Consider the following 20,538-nt stretch of genomic DNA (forward strand, 5'->3'; position numbering starts at 1 on the left):
CCTTCATTACATTTACACGAACCTACATATGTAATTTGTAAAACATTTGTTATTTGTCTTTCTCTTCTTCTTCTTACTGATATGACCATCTTTTATCTAGGACATTTGAGAATGACCACTTTATTGTAAACTTGATTAACAACAATAGATTCCATGAATAAATTTATCGATACTAAGTGGAAACGAAGAAACCTTTGGAGTAGAAATGGGAACAATATTAAATAATCATGTTTAAATTCTTCATTTTGATTCTGAGCTTTCTAAAGACTTGCAATGCTTTTGGATGTACCTGTCATCTCGTGCTATCAGCAGACGGTTCTGCTTCCACCCAATTTACAACTTGGAAAATCAGGGACTGTGGATCTTTGTTAACATCTTCATCACCCGTGCCTTTACACTTCTTTATTCTCTTCTCGAGAGCCTTTTCCATAAACCTCATGAACCAATTTGCAGCTTCTTGCTCTATCTCCTTAGTCAACTTCACTGGGTTTCCTAACCCGGAAAGAGGAGCTAGTGATAGGTTCTTGTTCTCATCGTTTGATCTCATATGCTTATGGTTTACTGCTGATTCGGAGCTGTCTTTCTTCTCTTTTTTTTTTTTTTTTTTTTTTGAAACAAACACTGTCTTTCTTCTCTTAGATGCGGGATTATCCTGATTAGTTCATCAAACTCTCTTGTTTCTTCTCCTTCTTCTTCTTGTTAACTTTTTTCTTTATTCGTTTTCACTAAATCCAACATATCTCATGGTCACTACCACAAGCCAGAGCTTTCAAGTCTTTTAAGTGCATCCACCATCTCTGACAATGAATCATCTCTTTAGTGGGTCTATCATTCTGTGAATACGCAGCTCATGTACCTGTTATACACCACAACCAATGATGATTTGTATAAACTGGCAAAAGCCAAAAAACTATAAATACTGTCAATACAAAAGCATTCCAATCTCTGTTTTCTTCTAAAAACAAACGCAAAACACACTCAATTTCGGATCTGAAAATCCATTTATTTCACAACTCGTGAAACAGCTGAATTAAATCATATTCAAACCAATAAAATCAAACCAAACATCTAAAAACATGAACTCGATGCATAAACTTCAAAAAGAGGGGTTTTGAAGGTGTTACATCTACATGGCCAGGATCACTTCTCTCTTTGGATCCATTTCACATTCCTCTTTCGCAATCTTCAGTGGAAAAACAGCAGCAAGCCTTCAAATCAGCTAAAAAGAAATATGACTTTGGCATTATACTGAAAAGTAAGTTTCTAATTTTTATAGAAAATTATAAGAGGATAATGTTCAGGAGATGAAAACTGATCTTTTTATAGGTGGATATACACCGCCTAGAGGAGGAGTAAAGATGGTTCTTAATGACCATGAATCAATGAATCTGTAACGTTTTGGAGGAGAAGAATGTTAGACGAACCGACACCAATAAATCTCTGACCCAGAAATTTCTCACGAAGTTTCTTCTCACACAATCTCCTGAAACTCCATTAATGGCGAAAGGTCTTGATGTTGATGGATTTGTATAAGGATGAACCCTATATGAGAAAGTCAGATGGAGGAAGACGATGAGCCCTAATTGTCGGGAAAATATGTTGTTTATCTTACACTTGGGCTGGGCTCTTGTTTTCCATGAAACATAATGACGAAATACCAAACACATATAATGTGAATGAGAAGCCCCATTCAATGAAAACAAAACATGACAAAACAGGTTAAGAGGGTGGACACGTGGCGCGCGTACAAGAGGCAAATTTCCAGGCTGGATCCGACGTGGAGGCACATGTATATATATATATATATATATATATATATATATATATATATATATATATCAAGTGCTTCTTTTTTTTCGAGTGAGTGTAAAATTTAGTCAATCAAATACTTTATAGATTAACTTCTTTTTTTCATTGGAATTATAATTTTCACTGAACAAACAAGATTTACAAGAGGATACCCAAGGGAAGCATTAAGTAAGATCATGCTAACAACGCACATCTACTTTCTTCATCCATAAAAATCTCTCAGCCACAAGGGAGAGTTAGCAGCAACATAAGATTGAGAACGTCCCTGATTAATTAATGACAGTAACAGCAATCGAAAAAGCTCCTTTGTTAGCGCTTCTCTTGACATGCAGCAGTTTCCAATCTGACAGAAGGGATATTGCATTAAGAATTGGAGAGACCAACCATTTGAAGCATGGCAGGCAGGTGGCCTAGTAATCGCAGAAATGAGGTCTTTAGCTTCCAATCCAAAGATGATCTTGCTGCTCATACTTTCCATAGCTCATTAAGCATCCAGATTTAAAAGCTTCCAATTCACTTCTTACAAAGGAGAAGGCTCTTCGGCTGTGGAGAAGAACAATGCCATAATCATTCCTCAAAATCCAATAAACACCTGCAATAGCACTGTTCTTATCCCAAGCAACACCAATATCACATTTATGCCAACCCGAAATTGGTAGAGCTAGGCCAACAATTATCAGCCGGGAAGTCAGTCGGAATCAATTGCTTGAGAGGAAGACAATTCCAGCACATCAAGTGCTTCTAAGGCTAAGTTTTTTAAAGAATAAAACACAGACTAAATTTAAGCAGATTTGGATTCTTTAGCATATCTTGTAGTTCACGTTCTTGTAGCTAGCCAAATATGTAACGCACTCCCCAAAGAGTCGTCTCCCATTCGTTGAATTGATAGGAGTCTGGTGCGCCCTATCAATTGTTTGATCAGACGTTAATATTAGTGTTTGTCATATTTTTCTTACACTTATATATAATAATAAAGTCATCCTGGAAAATTCATTTTTTTCTAGAGGAGTCAAGCTCATCTACTGTGTGTTGTCCGTAAGTAAAGTGCATGTGTGTTATATACATTATATACAAACAATAACAATGTTAGACAAATTGAGCTTAGTTATGTTAATTTTTAAAAAAAAAAATTGTGTTTGTATTTCTTAGCTGTTAAGAAAATATATTTGCAAATAAAGGTATTTTTTCAGTTAGTCTTCTGTGCTTTGATTTTTTACTATATCATCCGATTTGTGTGAACTTTTACCTTCGTCATCACGGTAAGTAGGTCTTCGATTTTTTTTTCCCAAATTTAAATAAAAAGTAGTATTTAGCAAAGTTTGATTTATAAATCGTGCGATATTTTTCATGTGCTCTTCTTTCAGGTTTTATATCCCGATGATTTCTAAATCCAAAAGCAGCATTGGTTTATTCTTGAATCGAAGATTTCACATTGATCTGTTGATTTTAACTAAAAATGACATATTTTATCATCCCTATGATATTTTCCAACCATGGTGATATATATCATATAATAAGAAGGAGTCTTCCAGGTAGTAGTGGTTCCCACGTTCGACCGTCCTCCTAACCTATCTTTCTTGATCGCCACTCACTCTACGTGTATACCTTGGTCTTTTATTTTATCTTAATTAAGTAAACCAAGTTTTTTCACGAGCCATGATAAATCACATATCACCCCTTCTGCATATCACGCATTGACATTGCAGACTAAAAAACCCTAACCGGAGAAGACGAAGAAGAAGAAGAAACCGTGTGTACAAATTGTTCGATTTAACGTGGCTGTGAAGGAGAGATAGCGCGAGTGAGAAGACGCGGCAAGCCCGAACTTTCGCGGTTCGGCAGCTCCGCGTCGGTAAGTCGAGTCGTTTCGGAGCTATCTCGTTGCTTCTCGACCGAAAACAACATGGCGGATCAGGCAAACAACCAGCAAGCCATGGACATTGGTCCCCTGATAGGTATAAACATACTTATTCGAGAAGAAGGTGGAAAGGAGCTGAGCTGGCAAGTGAGAAGGGAGCTGAGGAGCTTAAGTGACACGTGGAAATCATCAGAAGAAAGATGGATGAGTATAAATAGATTTGTAGAGTGGCAGTTAGAGATCATCGATCATTTTACAATAATATTGATCTAAGCGTATGAGCTTGATCCTTACTCGTATGAGAGTGAGAGATTCGATCGTATGAGATCGTCTCTATTGTTGTAATTTGATTGAGCAAACCTTTATAAGAAGTATTCAGTTGAGTATAGACTTTTATACTTAACAATTGGTGCGGTGAGCGTGGATCGAACACGCGAAGGTGGGAATCGAGCTGATCGGAGCTTGATTTGAGCTGCGGAGAGTAGTTCCGGCGAAGAGAAGTTTACTGGCGAAATCGTAAGAATGTCGAAGGCGAAAGTTGGGGAGCCCAGTCCGTCGCGAGACGAAACGGAGGAGGAAACCGATAACGAGTTGCAAGATATGGATCTAGAGTTCTTGAAAGGAGGCTACATTCGATTGAATCGCGCAAGAAAAGAAGCAGATGCTCGATTCGAGGAGCTCAATCAACGACTCGGTTCTATCTTACAGATCTTGGAGAAGTCAAACAATCGCAACGACGATCGTCCTCATCACGATCCAAGATCATCTAATCCTCAGGTATATCACTCGAACTGGGAACGAAATCCGGAGGAACGAGTGCTAGGTTATCGATCTGGTGATATGAATCTTGCAAACAGAGAATCGATGCTGCGAAAGATTGAAATGCCACTGTTCTCCGGGAAGCAACCTTACGTTTGGATTACGGAGGTCGAACGTTGGTTTAGTATTGGGAAGTATGATGACACAGAAAGGTTGGAATTGGTGGGGCTGAGTCTGGAAGGAAAGGTGAAGAAATGGTTTGGATGGGAGTTGAAAAGAAGAGGATTCAGAGATTGGAGGGAGTTCAAAGAGAAATTGGTATTGAGATTTGCTGAATCTATTGAAGAAGAACCAGAAATACGCTTGTTTTCTATCAAACAGACGGGGTCTGTAAGCGATTACATCTCGGAGTTTGAAGAATTGTCAGGGTTGGTTAAAGGATTGGATGATAATCTTTTGATCAAGATTTTTTACACGGGGCTCAACCAAGAGATGAAGGAAGTGATAAGAATAAAGGAGCCAGTGGGATTGGAAAATCATATTGCTGCTGTGTTGAGAATGGAGTCTAGTGCCTTTTGCAAGGTGGTGAGTGAAGCAACTAAACATGACAAGATCGAGCACAAGCAGCATCAACACAACCCACTAAGGTCTTCGTCCCATTACAATTCTCACAGAAGATATGTTGATAGTGAGAATAAGTTTACGAGTGCGGGAGGATCTTCTTCTACGACCGCTCAACAAAAGAAGGAGAGTGAGAATAGCAGTAGTAATGAGAGTAAAGTGAAGAAATACACTAATGAAGAATTGGACAGGATGCGTAAAGAATTCATTTGTTTCAAATGTGGAGCTAAGGGATGGACAAGAGCTCACAAATGTCCAAATAAAGATGTAAGAGTGATGACTACACTCAACGGGTTACAAATGGAAGTCGTGGAGGATCAAGAGGACGACGGAGAAGAGTTCTTCTTTGAGGCTCAGATGCAAGAGTTATGCACATTGTCATTAAACTCGTATTTGGGTGTTGGTTCGCCAAAGACCACCAAGTTATATGGAAAGATTCAGAAGACTGATGTGATAGTGATGCTAGACAGTGGGGCATCTCACAATTTCATTACTCCATCGATTGTGACGAAACTTAAGTTGAAAGTTTGTGCAGAAACAAGTTTCGACATCTTGCTAGGAAATGGAGCCTCAGTCAACAGTTTGGGCGTGTGCAGAGAGGTTTCGTTCCAACTAGCAGATGCGACTTTCACATCAGATTTTATAGCTTTGGAACTTGGAATGGTTGATGTTATTTTAGGCATTCAATGGCTCGAGACCTTAGGAAGATGTGAGGTGGATTGGAAGGAACAAGAACTGTCCTTTATTCATGGAGGAGTTAAAGTGACATTGTTCGGGGATCCATCACTCCACACTTCCAAGCTCTCTATGAAGTCTTTGTCTCCTATTTCTACTAAGGTAGTAAAAGGAAGAGAAGAGCTTTTCACTATCTCTAGTGGGGTAACATCAACCGATCCTATGATTCCGGATAAGCTGTTAGACGTACTGGCTGAGTTTGATCAGGTGTTTGCATTGCCGACGGCTTTGCCTCCTTTTAGAGGAAAGAATCATGCGATCAATCTCAAACCAGGGGTGACTGCTATCTCTGTGAGACCATATCGTTACCCACACAACACTAAGGTGGTGATGGAACAAATGGTCTGCGAAATGTTGGAAGCAGGGATAATCAGAGAGAGCACAAGTCCGTTTTCAAGTCCAGTTTTGTTGGTAAAAAAGAAAGACGGATCATGGAGGTTTTGTATTGATTACAGGGCATTGAACAAGGCTACGATACCGGATAAATTCCCAATTCCTGTAATTGATCAACTATTGGATGAGTTGTATGGCGCCTCCGTTTTTTCTAAGCTGGACTTACGCTCGGGCTATCATCAAATCCGTATGCAAGAAGAAGACATCCCAAAGACTGCTTTCAGGACAGTAGAAGGGCATTATGAGTTCCTAGTGATGCCATTTGGACTCACAAATGCGCCGGCTACATTCCAAGCATTGATGAACTCCATTTTCAAGCCATATCTTCGAAAATTCGTTCTCGTATTCTTTGATGATGTGCTAATATACAGTAAGACTGTCGAGGAACACGCTGAACATTTACGGCTGGTACTTTCAGTGTTACAGGAGCATAAGTTGCTGGCTAACCGTAAGAAGTGTTCGTTTGGTCTTCAGCAGATTGAGTATTTGGGTCATATCATATCCAAGAACGGCGTAGCGACTGATGCGATCAAAACCCAGTGTATGAAAGAGTGGCCATTGCCGAAATCAGTGAAACATTGAGAGGATTTTTGGGACTAACAGGCTATTACAGGCATTATGTGAAAGGTTATGGTTCGATCGCAAGACCATTGACAGAATTACTAAAAAAGGACGGTTTTCAGTGGTCTAAAGAAGCAGAGTTGGCGTTTGATTCACTTAAGAAAGCAATGGTAGAAGCACCGGTTCTAGCTTTACCAAACTTTGAAAAACCTTTTGTTATTGAGTCAGATGCATCAGGCTTTGGCGTAGGGGCTGTATTGATGCAGGATGGTAAACCAATTGCGTTCTTCAGTCACGGTTTAACAGAGAGAGAGCAGATGAAACCAGCTTATGAACGCGAGCTGATGGCAGTGGTTTTGGCGGTTCAGAAATGGAAGCACTACTTGTTGGGGCGTCAGTTTGTGGTTCATACAGATCATCGAAGCTTAAAATACCTGTTGGAACAGAAGGAGGTAAATATGGAATATCATCGCTGGCTGACGAAGTTATTGGGCTTTGATTTTATCATCGTGTACAGCCAGGTTGTGATAATAAGGCAGCGGATGGTTTATCAAGGATTGAGAGGAACGTGGTGAGAGAGATGAGTTCGCTGTTGTTGGCTCTTACTATACCAGCAGCACTTCAAGTGGAGGATATATATAAGGAGATTGAAGCGTGTGTAGAGATTCAGAAGAAAATTCAGTGGATTAAGGAAGGCAAAATTGTTAATGACAAGTTTAGAGTGATTGATGGAAAGCTCTGGTACAAACGCAGATTGGTCATACCAAAGGATTCAGCCTCCATTCCACTACTGTTATCAGAATATCACGATGGTCAACAAGGAGGACACTCAGGAGTTCTAAAAACAGTTAAGCGGATTCAGTCGATGTTTCATTGGGAGGGTCTGTATCAGAGGGTGCAGAAGTATGTTTCTGAGTGTAACATTTGCCAAACTCACAAATATTCTACACTAGCACCAGCAGGATTGTTGCAGCCATTACCCATTCCGAATCGTATTTGGGAAGATGTGTCAATGGATTTCGTGGAAGGGCTTCCAGGTTCTCAAGGGGTTAATGTGATCATGGTGGTGGTTGATCGGCTTAGCAAATATGCTCACTTCGTTGGACTGAAACACCCGTTTACTGCGGTAGAGGTGGCTTCAAAATTCGTTTCTGAGGTTGTTAAGCATCATGGTTTTCCGCGTTCAATTGTCTCTGACAGAGATCGAGTGTTCTTGAGTTCGTTTTGGAAGGATTTGTTCAGAGCTTCGGGAACTAAACTCAAGTACAGCACAGCTTTTCACCCACAAACGGATGGCCAAACGGAAGTGTTAAACAGATGTATGGAGACGTATCTCAGGTGTTTTGCGTCCAGTCATCCAAGAACGTGGCACAAATTTTTATCTTGGGCTGAACTATGGTACAATACATCTTTTCATACAGCTTTGAAAGCTACTCCTTTTCAAGTGGTTTATGGTAGGGAGCCACCAGCTATTGTTCGTTTTGAAGAAGGTTCAACGAACAATTATGATTTGGAGATGGCTTTACGCGAACGTGATGCGATGTTGGTTCAGATTCAGCAGCATTTGCTGCGTGCTCAACATTTGATGAAAGCAAGTGCGGATAAGCATCGTAGAGAGTTGAGTTTTGCAGTAGGGGATTGGGTATATTTGAAGCTAAAACCATTCAGGCAACACACTGTGGTCCGTCGTTACTGTCAAAAGCTGGCAGCCAAATATTTTGGGCCTTATGAGATCAGTGAGCGCATTGGGAAGGTTGCTTATCGATTAAAGTTACCAGACGAGGCTCGTATTCATCCTGTGTTTCATATCTCGCAATTGAAGGCAGCGCTGGGACATGGACAGTTTGTGCAAGCCATTCCTCCTGTTTGTTCTGATTTGACTGATATGGTTCTGCAACCAGAGAACATCGTTGCATCACGAGTCACGGAGGCTGGCAAGGAAGAGTTGTTGGTGAAATGGAGGGATCGTTTGGATCATGACAATACGTGGATGTTGCTGGAGGAGTTTAGGCTGCAATTTCCGTCATACAAGCTTGAGGGCAAGCTTAATTTCAAAGGGGGGAGTATTGATAGGTATAAACATACTTATTCGAGAAGAAGGTGGAAAGGAGCTGAGCTGGCAAGTGAGAAGGGAGCTGAGGAGCTTAAGTGACACGTGGAAATCATCAGAAGAAAGATGGATGAGTATAAATAGATTTGTAGAGTGGCAGTTAGAGATCATCGATCATTTTACAATAATATTGATCTAAGCGTATGAGCTTGATCCTTACTCGTATGAGAGTGAGAGATTCGATCGTATGAGATCGTCTCTATTGTTGTAATTTGATTGAGCAAACCTTTATAAGAAGTATTCAGTTGAGTATAGACTTTTATACTTAACATCCCCCGACCAATATATGCCACGTGGCTCACGTGACATACGATCGCTTCGACGGCTTTCTTGGTCTTCCTTCTGAATTCGAGCCTGACGTTCCCAAAAAGGCCCCCAGCGCAAGGTTTCACCTTCTTCTTACGAATCTATTGCTAAAAATTTCATTTCACATTGACTATAGATTGTGATCTAAACATAGTATATTAGATGCATGAGCATGAACCTTTGAGATGGTTCGGTAACACATTAGGAAGGTTCCACAAATGATAACAATGTGATGGAACATGTATGTTCTTTCAAGTATTATCAGGGCCGGTCCTGAGCATATGTCAGTCAAACATTCGCCTATAACCTCCAAAAATTTTGAAGAAAATTACATAGAAATACTTTTCCAAATTTGTAAAAAAAAAAAATTATTGAAACCTAAATTGTCAGGTCCTGAGTATTATTCTTTTAATAACCTGTTTGTGTGGTTTACAGTGCAACAGTGTTTGGGGTTTCTACAGAGTCAATGCAGCTATCGTACGACTCTAGAGGGAACTGTGTTCCGATCATACTGTCGCTACTACAAAGACGACTATACGATCAAGGAGGTCTGAAAGTTGAAGGCATTTTCAGAATCACGGGAGATAACAGCGAGGAAGAGTTTGTAAGAGAAGAGTTAAACAAAGGAGTTGTACCAGAGGGCATAGATGTCCACTGTCTTTCCGGACTTATCAAGGTATATAGCTTCTTTTAACAAAACTCGAGGCTTTTAGATTTGACTTAGCTGATGTAGCATTGGAATGGTTATATTATATCAGGCTTGGTTCAGAGAGTTACCGAGAGGAATACTTGATTCTCTGCCGTCTGAGCAAGTGATGCAGTGTGAGTCAGAGGAGGATTTTGTCAAGGTTGTGAGACTTTTACCGCAAGCGGAAGCTTCTCTTTTGAATTGGGCAGTCAATCTGATGGCTGATATTGTAGAGCATGAAGATGTCAACAAGATGACCACACGTAACCTTGCTTTGGTCTTTGCGCCAAATATGTCTAAGGTTAGTGTTCTTGCACCAACTACATTTGCATTAAAAAACTTCCAACAGTTTTCCTTTGTAACCAAATGGATCATTCCCTGATCAACAAACTGGGTCTGTTTTGGTTTTATTGTAGATGGCAGATCCTCTAACAGCGTTGATGTACGCCGTCCAAGTTATGCACTTGCTGAAGAACCTCACAGAGAAAACACTCAGAGAGAGGAAAGTTGCATCTTCCCAAATCGTTCCTTGTGATGACAGTGAAGCTGATGTGGAAGAATGCAATCAAGAAGAAGAAGAAAAAGGTGTTGATGATGTGAACAAGGAAGAGGAGATCATCAAGGTGGAAGATGAAGTCAAACCATCAAATGGTTTGGATTTCGATAAGGAAAAGAGAGAGAAAACATGAAGACAGATGTTGCAGTTGGAGCTCTGTTTTTGTTTTATGTTCTTGGTAAATCTAAGGTGCAAATAACTTAGTTTATTGTTCCAAGTTCAATTTATTTGTTTGTGTTTCACATGAAAAATTCACATCTTTTTAATGTAAATCATTTTTCACTCTTCCTTTTTCATTTGACATTTACATAAGAAAAAAAGTATATTATTCATTATGTTGATGCCAAACACAAACGATTAATGTGTTTATGTAAGCAAAACTGGCAGCCATGAAAGAGCCAGCAAATGTAGGAGAGCTCTATTTATTGAAGAAAAATACAAATGAAACTTATTGTAAGGTCTTATGGAAACAGAATTTTTCCCAGTGTCATCTTACGGAACAAAGATTTCAACAGGATAAGATTTCAAAGGTTACCGTCCATTGTAAGAAGCACCTTGTACAAATCTGGACGGCGGTCACGAAACACTCCCCAGCTTTGCCTTTTCGACTTGATCTTCTCAAGATCAAACTTCGCCACGAGAACAGCTTCCGTTTTGTCATCGGCCTCGGCTACAATTTCACCCGTCGGTCCTGTCATTTCACAAAAAAAGAAAGAAAATATTGTTGGTCCAAATGCATTATTGATCTTATTTGAATCATTTGATAAATTTGATACCGGCAATGAAGGAATTTCCATAGAAAGTGATCTGACTCGGTCCATGCTCGGTTTCAATTGTTTCCTTCCCTATGCGGTTCGAAGCAACTAGAGGCACCTGAAACCATAGAAGCACATTTTGTAATCCATTGCTTATGTCACTGTAAAATTGCTAACAGTGAGAAGTTATACACATTGCAATTTAATAAGAGAACACTGATCGAATTTGAAAAAGGGACAGTGATAAGAACTCACCACATTAGCTCCAGCATGCCCTTGCATGACTCTCCTCCAATGATCACGCGAATCCAACCCCTGGTCTTGAGGCTCAGAACCAATGGCAGTGGGATAAAACAGTACTTCAGCACCCTGTAGAACCATAGCTCGAGCTGCCTCGGGAAACCATTGATCCCAACATATAGCTGAATAAGAACAATACTTCAGTTACGATGCCACCAACTTAAAACACACAAGAGACAAAGAAAAAAGCAATACATAGAGTAACTTACCAACTCCAATTTTTGCAAACTTTGTCTGGAAAACCTATTGACACCAATGGAGAAAGTAATCAATCATTTAAACCAAATAGCATAATGATTAAATTAAAAAAAAAAGTGGGATTCTTCTAGTGAAAAAACTACCTTAAAGCCAGTGTCTCCAGGATTGAAATAAAATTTCTCTTGATATCCTGAAGTTTAAGAAAAAGTAATCAGCAAAAGAAGTTTAAACTTTTTCCAAGTCCAAACTTCGACTCACCTGGTCCATCAGGAATATGGGACTTCCTATAGATTCCGAGATCAGTTCCATCAGCGTCGATAATGGCAATAGAGTTGTAATGCGCAGTATTTGCCTCCTCAAAGAAGCTAACGGGTATCACAACACCCAGCTCCTTGGCCAGCGTCTGCATCCTGTGTTAGTAGTAGTAACACATAACAAACCATTAAAGCACAGATACACAGGTTGAATATCAAAGGGAGGGGGCGTGAAGATGAAAGAAAAGGTTAAACCTTGCAATGGTAGGATGGTCCTTGTAAGGCTTGGCTCGCTGAAAGTAGTCCTCTCTTTGTGCTTGACAGAAGTAATATCCCTCAAAAAGCTCCTGAAAATTTGAGATAATACACATAATAGTTAGAGATTCACTACAGAACAATAACTCTACTTGTTCCAGATAGTGATGATTACTTCAACTCTAATTGTTGATAAACCTAAACTGGATCGAACATTAATCTGAGAAGGAAAAATTAAAGAGGAAATAATGGACCTGAATAAGAACGATGTTGGCTCCTTTGGCGTGTGCTTCTCTGACCAGCCTGCATAATAGATTGTAAGTGAGTCACCTTCTCGAGGAGCAGGGAAAAGGAGAAGAGGGGGAGAGAGAGAGAGAGGAAAAAGGGGGAACCTTTCAGCGGAGGCGACGTTGGAGGAGATATCGTCGGAGCAGGCGAATTGAAGAGACGAAACAACCACTTCTCTCCTTCTTCCTTCCATTTCCACTTCTTCTCTTTCTCTTTCTCTGTTTTTTTCTCTCGGGTGGGTGAAGACTGAAAGATGCGTACGTGACTCGGTGACTGTCACTTGAGAGAGGAAAAGGAGAAATAGTGAATATGTCCTCCTCCTTACCTTTTCCGAAATCGAATAAAGGGCTCTGTCTCTCCACAAACGCTAACGCCAGGTTTCAATTCTTATTCGCTTCAAACGCTAAGACCTCCTTATTTTTTAAAATATAAAAATAATATTCATCAATAACTTCTTATAAATAAAAGTTACTGAACCGGGCGAATTTGGATAAAAATCGTCCAATTTAAGAAAAAACAAAATATGTGATGGATGATATGTATGTCAATTTGTTTCCTCCCAACTATTCAAATGTAATTTCTTACGGCAGCAAGTAAAATCATTATTTCTGAAAAAAATCGCTTTAATTTCAGTTCGTGTTTAGTTTATTTCTCAAATAAAATTAATTAAATATTCAATTTGAAAACGGTGTAAATTTTCACATTTTACAGACAAAAAGAAAGATTAACTCAAATGGACAAAAAAAATCAAGAAACATAATAGAAAGCCTCAGTTCAAAAAAAAAAAATCAAGAAACAAATTGGTTAAATACATAAATAAGTAGACCGGATGGTTTAACGGTGCGTAAGAAACAAATTGAAAAAGCGGTTCAACCGCACCGGACCGCACCTCACCTCACTCGTGCAAATGAGTTGACACCATCACTCATAAGCTAACCTGCGCCGTAGACGAAATTGGCGCACAGACACTCGCCGTGCTCTCGTCCCATTCCCCCCGATCCACCACCACCACAAAGAAAAGGATCTGAATATAAGATGGCCGTGCGAGCAACGGCGTCGCGTTTCCCGATCGACTCCGACGCTCTGGAGGCGTCAGGACTCCCCTGGGGACTCACAGTAACGCCATTCGCCTCCAAAGACGAGACCGGAATCGGACCAGCGTACGGATCCAACGGCCATCTCCTTCCTCGCTGCGAAAACTGCTACGCTTACTTCAACACTTACTGTGAGCTCGATCAGTGGGCCTGGACCTGCTCGCTTTGCGGCACGCTTAATGGACTCTCTTCCGATGCGATCGCTCGTTACTCTTACCCTCACGACTCTATCCCCGAAACGAGCTCCTCCTTCGTTGATCTCGAGCTGCCTCGTTCGTTCTTTATCATCATCGCCTCTTGTATCCATTGGTTTGATTTTTGTTTATTGATTTTTGTTTTGATTAAATGTTTTTTTGTTTTCTAGTGGATGGATCTGAGGAAGAGATGACGCAAGCGAGGCCTGTGTACGTCGCAGCCATTGATCTCTCCTGTAAGGCTTCTCTTCTTCTGTGGTTAGTGTAGATTGTAGTTGAATCGCGCGTTGGTGAACTTTGAATTGCAATGCGTGTAGAATTGTTGCTCACAATTTTGATTGAATGTGATCTGGATCGAGATTCTAGTTTGAGTTTGTATGTTTTCTCTTTGTTCTTATAGATGTTTTTTTTTGCTTGTTTATGTTGTGATGTGATGATCATTTAGTTGGTCTTCATAAACATCTGTTTTCTTCAGTTTTCCTATTTTTCCGTTTATTATGTGTATTCGTGTCATCTCCTTGATCAAATGTTTTGTGCATAATCAATTTTTTAATTTGCAGCTTCTGAGGAATTTTTGGAGCTAACGAAAAGTGCATTGCTAGCTGCTCTGGAAGGTCATTTGATACAAAACTTAAAGCAACGATTGAATTTTTAAAATTCTGTGTGCTGTGTTCTAAAGGTAGATTTTTTTTTGTTTGTTCTCTCCTGTTTTCTATGTTGCAGCTCTGAGTCCAGGGTCTCTTTTCGGTCTTGCTACATTCAGTCACAAAATAGGACTGTATGATGTTCAAGGTCCTATACCAGTTGTAAAGAATGTATTTATTCCACCCGATGCGGAGAGCAAATTACCTCTAGAACTTGAGGATGCCATGCCCTTGTTACAGTTTTTAGCTCCGGTATGTTCATTTTTAACATCTACTTCCTTGGTCATTCATGGTGATTGTTTGACAAAAAGTTGCTAGGAACACCTGTAGGGAGATTAAGTCCCGTTCTATACTTACCTGCAGGTAGAAACTTGCAAGGATCGTATTGCTGCCGCTCTTGAGACACTCAGACCAATAACTTCTTGGGAGAGATCATCTGGAGCAGCTCAAGGGATAGATGGTGTGTTGATGGGCGGTAGAGGATTTGGTACTGCAATGGAAGCTCTCTTCAACTATCTAGGATCTGAATTTGGGAATACATTTGCATTAGGTCTGTGAACAAAATATATAGCATGTCCATACTCTATATTTCAACATAATCTTGTTTTTTCTTTCCTCAGTGTTAAGCGTTTTACTGACTTGATATAAGTGCAGCTAGGGTGTTTGCTTTCATGTCTGGTCCTCCTGATTATGGACGTGGGCAGCTGGATACAAGTAGGTATGGTGAACAGTACGCAAGTAAAAGGGTTGATGCTGATCGTGCTCTGCTTCCTGAGCAAACACCGTTCTACAAAGACTTAGTAAGTCTTACTTCAGTACTTTCTTTTATCTCAAAGATAGATATACTTTTAGCTTTTGGAACTGACGGCTTTTTTATAGGCCACCATTGCTGTCCAATCAGGTGTATGCGTAGACGTGTTTGCAGTTACAAATGAGTACACAGATTTAGCATCGTTAAAGTTCCTTAGCATCGAAAGTGGCGGCTCGCTGTTTTTGTATTCAAGCACTGATGATTCGACTCTTCCCCAAGACATGTTAGTTCTGATGCTTTCCCAACATTAGTTGTTTTAATTCAAGAGAAGGAAGACATGCTGTGTTTTCTTCACGTGTTGACAGATAAATTGAAACAGAACTGCGTGATTATTTTTTTGAAGGTTTCGGATGCTTAACCGTCCGTATGCTTTCAATTGCGTCTTGAGATTGAGGACGTCAACTGAATTCAAACCTCTCCACTCTGTATGTGGATTTTGTGATAAGCAAAATTTTGGATGATACTCTGTTTCTTTTTTTTTGCGTCAGCTAACTATTTACCCTTGTCTGCAGTATGGTCACTTCTTTCCCGATCCACAGTACGAGAATCTTCAACATATCATCTGCTGTGATTCATATGCAACATATGCGTATGACTTTGAGTTTGCAAATAATACTGGCTTTTCCAGGTAAACTTAACAATAATTGCTTTTTCATGATTGATTGGAAGGGATGAAATGGATGCAGATTCTTTCCATGCAACAGAGTTTTGTGAAGCTGCTGATCATTGATATTACACTTATATTCTTTCGATGTTTTACGCCTTTTCCAGACATTCTAGAGAGCCACCTGTGGTGCAAATTGCATTCCAGTACACAGTTGTTGTACCTACCGAGGGACTGCAAAATTCCGAATTGCCATCTTCAAGTAGGTATGATTATATCCACATGATAAAGCTATATTGTGCACAAAACAAAATGAATCGCATACCTCGTATACTGGTCCATGCTAGACCCTAGAGTTGATAGTATATCTCAAACTCCCCTATCGTGTTATATACAGTTTAATGAACCTGTGCAAAGTCAATTCCGGAGCTAAGAATAGTTATTTATGCTAATAAGTATTGTGGATCTTGTAGTGCTTCGTTTAAATCTCCATATAATTCGTGTTCCACAGAGGCAAACACGTACTTCAGAAACGACTAAGGATCAGAACCATGCAATTTGAGACTGCCCAAAACATCAATGAGATTTACGACAGTGTGGATCATGAAGTTGTTCTCTCATTACTCGTTCACAAGGTAAAATATCATTTCATGTTGTCAATCTATTAACTAACCTGCTAATCATGTATGTATTCCCTACTTATCGTAATTATTTTTATTGCTGCAGGTAATTTTAGTGTCTCTAGAAGATGGAGTCCGAGAAGGTAGGGCATTGCTTCATGATTGGCTAGTAATCCTAACGGCGCAATACAACGATGCGTACAATCTCGTCCAATACAAAAACGGAAACAAGTCAATGAGTTCTCAGATTGACATCACGTTTTCACAATGTCCCCAACTTGAGCCTTTACCTCGCTTAGTCTTTGCCTTACTCCGTAATCCTCTCCTCCGGTTTCATGAAGAAGGTGTTCATCCTGATTACAGAATCTACTTGCAATGCCTTTTCAGGTAACCACCCACTCCAGTGAACCTAATGAGTCGTGTAAACTATATTTGCATCCAGAGGCTGCAATTGCTTCTTTTGCAAATTGTAAACGCGAATGGAGTTTCTCCTTCCTGTTGTGTTTGGTGTTTGCGTATTCAATTACTAATGAAATGTACTTTATTTGCAGTGTGTTGGAACCGAGCTCTCTTCATTGCGGGATATACCCATCGCTAACGTCATATTCAACACCAGATAAACAGGCGTACCCACGTCATTCATTGAGCCGTGCAGCATTGTTAACAAGTGATAGTCCGATATTTTTCTTAGATGCATATACCACTTTGATAGTCTTCTACACATCAACAGCTGACCCGTCACTTCCTTTCCCTCCACCACAAGACTGTAAGTTTGCTCGCTAAAAGTGAAAAATCCAACTAAATCACCTTTTTAAGATATGAGAGCTTATGTACATATGGAAACTTTCTTATTACAGGTTTATTGAGGAAGAATATTAATATGGTGAAGCAAGGAAGGAGCATCACACCAAAACTGATGTTTATTCGAGGAGGGAAAGACGATGCTACTGCATTTGAGAACTATCTTATTGAAGAACAAGACGTGGACGGTAGCGGTTTTGCTAGCGCCAAGGGTTTTGTTTCGTTCCTGGACGATATTTCGCAGAGTGTGGCTGAATACATGAAGTAAAAGTAACAAATGACGACTCAGTTACCTTTTCTTATACATCCGAAAATTTTCAAATGGTATCCCAGCTTGAGTTTTTTCTACTCTTTTTGTTGTAACATTTGCTAGACTAACAACCCAACATTTTTAAACTTTGTAGAGTCCCTTGGTCCAATGGTTCATTAACGTGTTTACATCTGAGGCCTGTGATTTTGGTTAGTTGGTTGGGTTCGGTTTATTTGGTTTCTCGGTTATTGACTTTTTTCGGAATCAAGTTGTTCTAAAATGGTTCTCGGTTGAAGAAGATAAACCAAAATACATGCCGGTTCAGTTTGGTTATTTTTGGTTTTTCTTTTTCTTTTTCAATTGGACCGAATTGTTTAAAATATAACCGGTTTATTCCGGTATTGATGTATATTTTGTTCAGTGCAAGTTGAATTGTATTATCATCATTTTGCTCACCGTACATGAAAATTCCAGTGAACACAAACGAAACAAACAAAATGATTGACTGAATAACATTTAACCATTTTATTAACCAGTTGCAACCCGGTGAAGACTGATGAACACTAAAAGGCATATCCTGAGACGTTTCCATACAAAAGCATACAATTAAACACACCCAAATTCGTAGAAGGAAACTGATAACAATAATAACAATAACTCAAATGACAATTGGGCATCACTACCACCGTGACTTAGAAGAGTTCAGTTTCCTTGTGGGTATGGATCACACAGTCCGACTGCGGGTAAGCCACACATGTCAAGACAAAACCTTTCTCCAAGTGATCATCCTCAAGAAACGAACCTTCAGACTGGTCAACCTGTCCTTTCACGATCTGACCGGCGCAGGTGGAACAAGCTCCGGCTCTGCAAGAGTAAGGCAAGTCAACTCCTGCCTCTTCAGCTGCGTCCAATATGAACTGGTCGTCCTGGACCTCGAACTCGTGTTCTTCGCCTTCGGGTCCTATGAGCTTGACCTTGTATACAGCTGACATCATGGTGGCACCTGAATTGGCTGAGCATTTCAAGCCAAAGGATCTCGAGACTTTCTTGACGGATCCAACGGAGACTTGTTGGCTCTTGTTAGCGATAAGCTTGTTGGTCGGCTGGCTTCTAAGAACCGCCTTGGTGGTCATGCTAGTGGAAGAGATTTGAAAAGTCGCCATTTCTTTATGCAACTGCGCTGCACAAGTCTATGTTTATGGTTAGGAAACTCAAATCATCTATATGAATATTCTTAAATCTCTAATTAATTTCACAGAAAGAATGTGCATCACAAGTAGCAACTGAACCAAATGAGTAATAAGTTTCAATTGCAAAACTGATGTTAAATGTTACTATATGGAGCGTAATGAGAAGATGCAAGCTTGAAAGCTGTATTAGCTCTTCACTCGATGCTCCAAAGACTAATATGAGTTAATGATAATGAATCACTACACATATCATAAAGTTAATCAATTGAATGTTTGATTTCCACCGATTTTGACTTTATATTTTGCAGCTAAGTATTGAAAATAATAAGTTCGATTTTAGCATCATCTCAATCAGCAACATGACATCAAATCAGTCAACATCGCAACAAAGATTTTTGTTTTTTGTCCCCACAGCGAACACAACCAAAAAAATAACAAACTAGGATTCATCTACAAACATCTATCTCATCAGATCAAACAACAAAAGAAAATAAAATAAAATCAAATCTCAGAGACTTACCGAGAACAGAAAAGGGAGGGTGGATGAGCGGAGACTACAAGAGGGGTTGGTTGAGGGGAGAATGATTTATAAAGAAAGAAAAATCAAAGGGGGAGTGTGGCTTTTGGAAGGGCGTGACGGCCCAACTTGCTTCCCACCTTCGTCGGCTTATAATTTTTTAGACCTACTAACTTTTTCATTTTTCTATTATTTCAAATTCATCTGTGTTTTTAGGTTTTTTTTTTCACCAAAAAAAAAGTTACAAAGTGAATCTCTTGTCATGAAAACATAATCCAGTAATTATATGTTTTGAAAGATGTATTTCATGGGATAAGTTTCATGTTAAATCTGATCATTAGGAAACTGGTTATTTGTTTAATTAAATTAAGGGTCATTTTTTCTTCAAGTTATATAATTCTCTTTATATTTTTAATGTTTAAATAATTATATTGTGTTTACAAAAATATACATGGCTAGTCAACTCATAACCCTCATCAAATAATCTATTCAAAGAGTAGCTTTTAAAATTTCAGTTTTTAAAAGCATTCTTAAAATTATTATTATCCTAAAAATATATTTCTAGACATTAAATTTTAGACATCCTAAATTTATTTAAAAAAATATAGTTAAGTAAATAAATAATTGATACTCTCTGCTTTTAGAAAGATAAATGTTTTGTAAAAAACGTTCCTTTCTACATATAGAGTTTATATATTTGATGTACTTTTATCATAAAATGATTTATCTAATTAAACAGGAAGAATGTGTTACATTTTTAGTTTTAAATGATTCGCAAAAAAAAAAAAAAATTTGATTATGATACTTGTGACGAATTACAAAGTGTGAGTCGTCTTTCTGTAAATTAATAGTGGTAACTTATATCTAATGACACTAAAACTTATACGTTCTTGATTAAAAAAAAAAAAAGATGGGGATCTTGATAGAATATTTGGCTAGACAATTAAAAACACACATGGGGTCTTCACCATTGCTATAGCCTTTACTGTATTAATGAAGAAAAAAACATTGGGGAATTTATATTCTGTAAAATAAATAAGAAGTATAATTGTGATGAATGCGTACTGGTCTTTTGTTGGTGGATGAGTGAGATCAAAGGTCAAAGTGGGGAAGTTGGCACTACAATGTTGCGAACTCGTGTGTCCTTTGACTCATGCCATTGGCCGTGTACAACGCTTAAACCCTGGGGGATAGTTTTGAACTTCTTAAACAATTTATTTGTTTCTCTTTATACTATTGTGAATTTATGATTTATGTCGACATAAATCGACAAAACTCAGCACTATTTGCCACATCATCTGTTCCATAAATCGACAAAACTCAGCACTATTTGGCACATCATCTGTTCTCCTAATAATGCCTTGTAA

At 39.1% G+C, this 20,538-nt stretch overlaps 4 protein-coding genes and 1 long non-coding RNA gene across 9 annotated transcripts; 2 read left to right on the forward strand and 3 right to left on the reverse strand.

Annotated features, from left to right (window-relative positions):
- The first annotated feature begins 1,430 nt into the window (after window positions 1-1,430).
- On the forward strand, window positions 1,431-10,804 carry LOC103864781 (rho GTPase-activating protein 5). Its single transcript, XM_018658633.2, has 5 exons — window positions 1,431-3,757; window positions 9,122-9,231; window positions 9,588-9,828; window positions 9,911-10,141; window positions 10,257-10,804. Exons 1-5 carry the CDS (start codon window positions 3,713-3,715, stop codon window positions 10,527-10,529), a joined length of 900 nt encoding a protein of 299 aa, XP_018514149.2. The 5' UTR covers window positions 1,431-3,712; the 3' UTR covers window positions 10,530-10,804.
- On the reverse strand, window positions 7,462-9,124 carry LOC117133531. Its single transcript, XR_004457401.1, has 2 exons — window positions 9,007-9,124; window positions 7,462-8,879 (listed from the first exon to the last, which is right to left on the reverse strand). It is a non-coding gene; the product is annotated as an uncharacterized LOC117133531 (long non-coding RNA).
- Window positions 10,706-12,828, reverse strand: LOC103864782 (N-carbamoylputrescine amidase). Its single transcript, XM_033289936.1, has 9 exons — window positions 12,551-12,828; window positions 12,413-12,461; window positions 12,159-12,250; window positions 11,908-12,059; window positions 11,793-11,839; window positions 11,661-11,694; window positions 11,407-11,573; window positions 11,173-11,269; window positions 10,706-11,087 (listed from the first exon to the last, which is right to left on the reverse strand). The coding sequence occupies exons 1-9, from the start codon at window positions 12,637-12,639 to the stop codon at window positions 10,921-10,923; spliced, it is 894 nt and encodes a 297-aa protein (XP_033145827.1). The 5' UTR covers window positions 12,640-12,828; the 3' UTR covers window positions 10,706-10,920.
- A 232-nt stretch (window positions 12,829-13,060) lies between these two features.
- Window positions 13,061-17,875, forward strand: LOC103864783 (protein transport protein SEC24). 2 transcript variants are annotated; one of them, XR_004457386.1, is made up of 16 exons: window positions 13,482-13,812; window positions 13,905-13,970; window positions 14,295-14,348; window positions 14,458-14,630; window positions 14,742-14,928; window positions 15,033-15,178; window positions 15,258-15,412; window positions 15,533-15,614; window positions 15,702-15,817; window positions 15,961-16,059; window positions 16,305-16,428; window positions 16,520-16,800; window positions 16,965-17,179; window positions 17,271-17,589; window positions 17,649-17,711; window positions 17,761-17,875. XR_004457386.1 is itself a non-coding variant. In XM_009142554.3 (14 exons), exons 1-14 carry the CDS (start codon window positions 13,482-13,484, stop codon window positions 17,480-17,482), a joined length of 2,241 nt encoding a protein of 746 aa, XP_009140802.1. In that variant the 5' UTR covers window positions 13,061-13,481; the 3' UTR covers window positions 17,483-17,694. The 2 variants fall into 2 exon arrangements, 1 of the variants encoding a protein (XP_009140802.1); XM_009142554.3 differs by lacking the exon at window positions 17,761-17,875 and having other exon boundaries at window positions 13,061-13,812; window positions 17,271-17,694.
- Window positions 17,876-17,962: 87 nt separating this feature from the next.
- On the reverse strand, window positions 17,963-19,421 carry LOC103864784 (ferredoxin, root R-B2). 4 transcript variants are annotated; one of them, XM_009142556.3, is made up of 3 exons: window positions 19,175-19,267; window positions 18,800-18,867; window positions 17,963-18,654 (listed from the first exon to the last, which is right to left on the reverse strand). In XM_009142556.3, exon 3 carries the CDS (start codon window positions 18,625-18,627, stop codon window positions 18,157-18,159), a length of 471 nt encoding a protein of 156 aa, XP_009140804.1. In that variant the 5' UTR covers window positions 18,628-18,654; window positions 18,800-18,867; window positions 19,175-19,267; the 3' UTR covers window positions 17,963-18,156. The 4 variants fall into 4 exon arrangements, with proteins under 4 accessions (XP_009140804.1, XP_009140803.1, XP_009140806.1 ...); XM_009142555.3 differs by lacking the exon at window positions 18,800-18,867 and having other exon boundaries at window positions 19,175-19,421; XM_009142558.3 differs by lacking the exon at window positions 18,800-18,867 and having other exon boundaries at window positions 17,963-18,639; window positions 19,175-19,407.
- Between the last annotated feature and the right edge of the window lie 1,117 nt (window positions 19,422-20,538).

Source organism: Brassica rapa, chromosome A04, assembly GCF_000309985.2.
Source record: "Brassica rapa cultivar Chiifu-401-42 chromosome A04, CAAS_Brap_v3.01, whole genome shotgun sequence".
Lineage (NCBI taxonomy): Eukaryota > Viridiplantae > Streptophyta > Magnoliopsida > Brassicales > Brassicaceae > Brassica > Brassica rapa.

Bases quoted from the DNA above. Each gene is read 5' to 3' on its own strand.
- LOC103864781 (XM_018658633.2), top strand. From the start codon at position 3,713: ATGGCGGATCAGGCAAACAACCAGCAAGCCATGGACATTGGTCCC. The intron at 9,232-9,587 runs GTTTCACCTTCT...TGTGGTTTACAG, and splicing joins AAAAAGGCCCCCAGCGCAAG to TGCAACAGTGTTTGGGGTTT. The intron at 9,829-9,910 runs GTATATAGCTTC...ATATTATATCAG, and splicing joins GTCTTTCCGGACTTATCAAG to GCTTGGTTCAGAGAGTTACC.
- LOC103864782 (XM_033289936.1), bottom strand. From the start codon at position 12,639: ATGGAAGGAAGAAGGAGAGAAGTGGTTGTTTCGTCTCTTCAATTCGCC. The intron at 11,695-11,792 runs GTAGTTTTTTCA...TGGTGTCAATAG, and splicing joins CTGGAGACACTGGCTTTAAG to GTTTTCCAGACAAAGTTTGC. The intron at 11,574-11,660 runs GTAAGTTACTCT...GTTCTTATTCAG, and splicing joins GTTTGCAAAAATTGGAGTTG to CTATATGTTGGGATCAATGG.
- LOC103864783 (XM_009142554.3), top strand. From the start codon at position 13,482: ATGGCCGTGCGAGCAACGGCGTCGCGTTTCCCGATCGACTCCGACGCT. The intron at 14,929-15,032 runs GTCTGTGAACAA...ATATAAGTGCAG, and splicing joins TGGGAATACATTTGCATTAG to CTAGGGTGTTTGCTTTCATG. The intron at 15,615-15,701 runs GTATGTGGATTT...CCTTGTCTGCAG, and splicing joins AATTCAAACCTCTCCACTCT to TATGGTCACTTCTTTCCCGA.
- LOC103864784 (XM_009142555.3), bottom strand. From the start codon at position 18,627: ATGGCGACTTTTCAAATCTCTTCCACTAGCATGACCACCAAGGCGGTT.